The following is a 6743-nucleotide window of genomic DNA, read 5'->3' as shown; positions in this document are numbered from 1 at the left end:
TATGCTACCCAAAATATACCATGCTGGTATAAGGATTTTGAACTGAAGACTATTTAGAAAAAGTAGATGTAAGAAAATCTCTCCCTATTTACCTAAAAGCAGCACATAAATGTGTAGAGGTGTTCCTCTCTCTTCTCTACCAGAAGGGACAGAAGTTAGGGACAGAAGTTAATCACTGGAGACAACTCTAGACCCTTCTAAACCCAGAGACCTCACCAGCAGAACCTACATTAAAAAACATTACTAATTAGACTTTATCCTCCATTAGTTTTCCCCATATATTTCCCACAGTTTACTACCCCAGAAGCTCAAAACCCTTTTCCTCTATCTTGTAATTTCTCTACAAATTTATTCTTTGTTAAGATGCTATTTAAGCCCAAGTTCTAACCACCCCTTGGAGTTACTCATCCCTGAATACTCCTGTGTGTATGTACACCACGCATGTAAATACACTTCTGTTTGTTTTTCTCTTGTTAATCTCTCTTTCATCATTCTAATTTTAGGGCCCTAGTCAATGAACCTAAGATGGATAGAGGAAAGTTTATTTTTCTCTCCTACCATTTCTAATAAACACCTACAAATCAAGAGGGAGCATCTCAAAGCATAAGAAAATAAGAGCTTCAATTACTAGAAGTCCGTTTATACTAAAAAGACAAAGATAACTGTAATGTGAGAGATTTAGCAATATTAATAACTCTGTCTCTCTCTCTCTCCCTTACACTTGAAACCAAGTATAACTAAGTAAGGAAGCCATAATAGGGATGGAAGGTGCTCACTTCTGAACTGCTCTCTCCTGGCAAGTGGAACCAATTCTGTCCTTTGGTACACGTTGCTGATTGCCTACCCAATAGCCATTTACTCTTTCTTAATTAATAACAAAATCCTAACGTTTCTCCTGGATGGCAGTCTTCTGAAGTTGAATGCCAAGTTTCCCAGTCTCCCTTGTAAGTAGGGGTGGCTAGTGAGATGTCAGTGAAAGTCACTCATTGAATAAGCAAAGCACCCTTTGCCCCTTTGTCTTCTTGCTGGTTGGACTGTGGACAAAACCATATGAGGTCTAGCAGCCATATGGAAGCCATGATGCATCCACGAGAATGAAGTCCCTGCTAAGAAGAGAAGAAAGAGTTCTTGGTGACTCTGCCATATCAGCCCTGGACTCCCTACTTCTAGATGCCTTTTATGTTAGAGAAAAATGGACCTTCATGTGTTTAAGCCACTGCAGTCACACTTATGTTATCAGCAGCTGCAGCATTTAGTAAATGACGGATTTCTTTTATGGAAGTGTGAGGGGAGAGAGGGCGATGTTTGTCAATCTAACACGTGGGCTAAGGCTTAGCACTGAACAGGCATCACTGCCCCACAGCCTAGAGCAGTGCCTTTCACTCCCAAGCTCCACTGGAAAGTTCTTCGCGGACTTGGTGTCTGTCACTTACCTCTGTGTTCTCCTACCTATTTAGAATGTAGGAGAATGTGTAGTTTATTGTAGTTTATCAAGAGTAGTTTATTCTTTTCTATTCTCCAAAACTACGTCACCATCAAATTATTACATAATTCTGTTTGGTATCTGACGATACTTTCATATTTCTAGTTATAACTAATTGTAGGTTATAAACATAGATCCAAACTAGAGTTATGGATTTAGGAGTCAAACATGTGGTTGTTGGAGCCGCAGGAGCTGGAAAGCCGTCCCAGGAAGAGCCAAAAGGAGAAGTAGACCAAAGACTGAACCCAGAGGAATCCCGACTTTAATAATGCTTCCTAGAGAGAAAATTTCACTTGCTGAAAGTCAAAATGTCACGATGTCATGAGGTGACAGAATGTTGCTGTTGTCGCAGAGGGACCCACTTTAGGACATCTGACACAGAGCGTCAAATCATGTTTTTCACTTACTGTAAAGCAGAAGCCCCCAAACCTGTTCCTATTTGTTGACCATTTATGAACCAGCAGTTCCTCAACACCAACCTAGAAGAGTATGCAAGATGACCCGTCCTTAGTTTGTGACAGAGGTGAAGGTCTTCATAATTTATGAAATGTTGTCTTTTATGTGGGAGAAATAAATGGCTCTTACTGGCTATTACAAGAACCAGGAAAAGAGCCTCTGAGTTTTTGTCGTTTCAGATCTTCAGTGACAAAGGGTTCCAAGCCGGTGTCTCATTAAGTCATACTTATGCTTTCACCTCTAGTTACCCCAATGCCAATATGGGATGAATGTAAATAAAGTTATTCTTAGGCTTTAATGAACTTATTTCATAATTATTCCTTTCCACTCACATCCTTATGGTTTTGCTTTGTCCCTTATTTCCACTCATTTATACTAATGGTAATTTTTTCCTTTATGCATATCAAATTATATTTATCCTTATTGTTCCTTATTCTTGACTCTTACTAATATCCCCAGGTCTCCACATGCCTAGACCTAGATAGTCCTCTGGAGGGTAGAGTTCAGCTAAGTCCAGAGGACTGACTAGCAGTGGTTCAGCATGGCATTAACACAATTGCAGGAAGTGAGTTAATATATGTCAGGCACCTTAAACAGTGCCCAGACATAGAGTGCTCAATAAAGGTTAAGTATCATTTTTATCATAATCCAGATATAATCCAAGTATTGGATTTTTCTACCTTCAAAAACGCCCTCCCTTTAGCATATTTGGAGAAAATAAGTTTTATCTCACATCTCCTCCTCCTTAGTCAGTTCCTTGCTGCAGGTGCTTCTCTGTGCTGTTCTCGGCTGTATCTCAGGATGCCTTGCTTCTGGCCATGACCTGGAACACTTGAACTACCTTTCTTCTCAGTACGATGCTGCCACTTCTAACAAGTGTCAGCAGAGAGAGAAATGTGAGAAAGGTCTTACATCTCTTGTTTCCTCGTTTCTCATACCGGTATACACTATGCAGCTGTCCAATTTTATGGGTGAGTCGGAAAAATATAAGCAAAGCAAAATATATAAACCAAGTACTTTATATGACTCTTCGGTATCCAAAAGTACCAAATGCTCTTTCCAGATGATCTCATGGACACCCCAAGTTTTAGTCTTTACACAGAGAGGGTCCCATTCTTCTGACCCCACCATGAGTCTCCATTCTCCCATCTTTCCATGTGGGTTGGTTTGGCCCTAAGTTCACTTTCCTACCAACACACAGGGAAGTTTATGAGGGTGTACTCCTCAAAATCTGAGCTATCCATTATAGAATAGCAGAATCTTCAACAGAGTAGTACAGAGCAGTCTTTGGCACTCAAAATCAGGATTGCTTCCAAGTCTTCCTGCAAGTGGAAAGTGTAATGTGACTCCTCTTTCTTCCTGATTCTCTAATAGTTAACTATAATACACACACACGTACATACACACAGTCTCAGAGACAGTAATATCTAAATCTATTGTAAATAATAAAAGAATTGTCCTAAATGCCTATAATATGCACAGTATCTCAGGCAGGATAGAGGTAGCAGTTAACATAAGCTTGTAAATCCACGGAATTTCTCCCTTATTCTTTTGCTTTCAGCCTTAGAGCCCAGGGCCCAAGAATTTGGCTCAGTTATAAACTACCTACCCCATGGTTACCAATCCATGGCCTAAGAGTTTTGAAAAGAAAGATTTTAGGTTTGATTTATCTTTACATTTCAGGCCATGTAGAGAACTCTTAAGTGAGGCGTTCTCTTGTGTGTACATGGATGTATATGAAAGGGATGATTTACAATCTTCCTCGCCAAGCAACCTCTCTAAGAGTTGGGAGACTTACCTTACCTATGGCCCAAGGTATATCTACCTTTCGTCTTTGGTCAGCCTGATCCCATAACTGAAGAAAAAATAAATTCACTCTCCTGGACCTTCATACCACCACCTGCCCCATCTCCCAGCCAGAAAAGTTGCTTGGAGAAACCCGTTTAGCCTACCAAGAAAAGGATGGAAGGCATAGAGCCTCATCTTGCTCATCTCTTGGACCTAGTATAGAGTCCAGTAAACAATAGGCCCTTAATAGATGCTAAATTGCATGCAGTGAACCAGTGTAAACCTCAAAAAGAGTATAAGCAAGGCATGTGCGATTTTTTTAAGTAGAGAGAACATCCCCCTTAAGGAAACAAGATTAAAATTCCTACACCTGTATATAAAAAGATTCTTGAGTATGATGCTTACCGGTACATAACTGATACAAACAGAACCATCAGAAGAGCACTCTCTCCAGAGTTTTTCTCAGAGCAACTTTAACATCCTTATTCCTCAAACTGTAGATCAGAGGGTAAGCATGGGAACCACACTGGGGTAGAAGACTGAGGCAAATTTACTCTGGTCCATAGATCCAGGAAAAGAGGTTTTCAAATAGGTGAATGCCCCTGACCCAAAGAACAGAGTCACAGCAACGTGGGAGCCACATGTGCTAAAGGCTTTGGACCTGCCCTCAGTGGAAGGAATACGGAGGATACTGGAGAGAATCAAAGCGTGAGATGAATATACTGATAAGGGGTATTGTGATGACCACGCCAACAACAATAAAAAACACCAGCTCATTGACGTGGATGCTGGTGCAGGAAAGCTGCAAGAGGGGGAGGACTTCACACAGGTAATGGTCAACGATGTTGGAATCACGGAAGGTCAGTCTCAGTATGCTTCTGGTGTGGGCCATGGCCCCAGAAAACCCTATCACATACGAACCAAACATCATCAGAGAACAGACATGAGGCGACATGGTGACCATGTACAGCAGAGGATTGCAGATAGCCACATAGCAATCATAAACTATCGATACCAACACACAGCACTCAGAATTGACAAAGAAACAGAAGAAAAAGAGTTGAGTCATGCATCCCACGTAAGAAATGATGTTTTCTGACACAAAATCGTTCAGCATTTTGGGGGTAAACACACAGGAAAAACAGAGATCTATAAAAGACAAGTTGAAGAGGAAAAAGTACATAGGAGTGTGAAGGCTAGAATTCAGCCCAGTTAAGGTGATCAAGCCCAAGTTGCCCACCACAGTAAACACAAAGATCCCTAAGAACAGTAGGAAGAGGGGAAGCTGCAGCTCTAATTGTTCTGATAATCCCACAAGGATAGACTCAGTCACTGAGGAGCTGTTTCTCAGAGCCATTCTCTTCTGGGGAGCTGTCTGTGGAAACAAGGGGCAAAATACATAGACTGGTTATAGGCACAAGCATGGCTGATGGAAGAAAGGTCTAGAAGATGAGCCAGTGCATGGATGCCCTCCTTTGTGCCTTTCTTCTCTCATCTATGCCCCCCCCCCCAAGCTATTGACAATGTGTCTGTCACTATATCTCAGCTCCCCTGGGTTGATCGTGAATCCAAGCTAGAGTCTGTTAGCATGGGCAGCAAGAGTTCTGTCCCCACCTGGGAGATGAGGGGATGGAGCCCCTGAATCGGCTGCCCAGCGGCTCTCAGAAAGACCTTCCAAGAGCCAGCAGGAGTACAACCCGAGCCCACTGCCTCAGGCTCAGAGACAGGAGCTCTCCTGTCGCCATTGTCTCCATTCATCCTGCCTCCCTCTCCCAACTAGATACGGGGTTCCCGCCATGGGGAGAAAGCCAAGAGTGTCCCCTCTGTTTGCACCTCCTACCTTCCTCCTCTCGGTCCCTTCACTGCATTTCACACCAGAGTCAGTGTTAAGAGTAGGGAAGGGCTCAATACATCCCAGACCCCTTATTTGTGAGTTTAAAAGAAAGCCATCAGGAAAAGAGGAGTCAGACATTCACCTTCCTCCTCCTTGCCCCCCAAAGTCCTGGGCCCTATGCAATCTCTTTTTCCATTATCTCAAAGGAGAAAATGGTGTTAGTGCATAAAGAAGACAGCCTCAAGCTTTAACTCTTCTGATTCCGTTGGTGCTGAGAATCAGAGCTTTTACAGACCCCAGTCTCCAAGGTGCTCTAGGAACAGACCAAGATTTCTGTTTGTGGATTTTCCCAGATGGTATATACATCAACTTTAGGAGAAAAAAAACAGCAACGCTCATTTTCACCAGAACCCCAGCTGGCATATCATGAAGAACTTTATGCTACTTGATGGTCTCAGGGATCTGATTAGATACAGTTTCAACCCCCTGGGAATTTCTCAGAGATGTGTCCCTACAGGGAAGAAATTGTACTGTCTTTGTTTACAGCCTGGATGATGATGTTTACCTAGCATCTTGGGACGCAGGTGTTCTACTCAGACTTCTCCTTATCTCCAAGGACTTAATGTTGTTTAGTGTTGAATTGGAGGGGGGGGACCCTCAGTTTTCCTATCCTTCATTAAAGCTTGGCACTTACACTTGACATTAAGAGAGGATGATCCCAAACTAATTTCAGCCACTATTTCTAAATTTTCAAAGGGAGTTTTGAGAATAGGACAAAAAAAAAAGTTAGGTCAGACTTGTAGGTGATACGGAAAGCACCTCAGACAAAATGTTTCTAGCACCATGAGCTGCTCAGAACAGTGGAGACACCCCCCGCCCCAAACACCACCTACTCTCAGCTCTACTAAGGGCCATAGGCCAGCTTTTACTATATATGAAGAGATTAAAATATCACATCACATATGCAAAGAAGCACACACACACACACACACACACACACACACACACACACACACACACACACACACACGCCCCTTTACAAAGTTACTCGATGGATGTGTGCAGGCTAAGGTATTACCAGGAGATGTACCTAAAGGTTTTAATCCTGTCATCCTCCAGATGACAAAATTGTTCTCCATGTGATCTGCTACATGAATATTCTAAGAAATATTCAAAGATATG

General features: G+C 42.3%; 1 protein-coding gene across 1 annotated transcript; it reads right to left on the bottom strand.

The window, feature by feature from the left end:
• Positions 1-4160: 4160 nt before the first annotated feature.
• Positions 4161-5087, bottom strand: LOC132428923 (olfactory receptor 8B4-like). Its single transcript, XM_060017125.1, is given in 3 exon segments — positions 4161-4237; positions 4240-4436; positions 4438-5087. Coding segments are annotated over 3 exon segments (921 nt in total). The 5' UTR covers positions 5085-5087.
• Positions 5088-6743: the final 1656 nt, after the last annotated feature.

The sequence above is a fragment of the Delphinus delphis genome, chromosome 8 (assembly GCF_949987515.2).
Source record: "Delphinus delphis chromosome 8, mDelDel1.2, whole genome shotgun sequence".
NCBI classification, from domain to species: domain Eukaryota; kingdom Metazoa; phylum Chordata; class Mammalia; order Artiodactyla; family Delphinidae; genus Delphinus; species Delphinus delphis.
The sequence above is the reverse complement of the archived record's forward strand: the minus strand, read 5'-3'. Positions and strand labels throughout refer to the sequence as shown.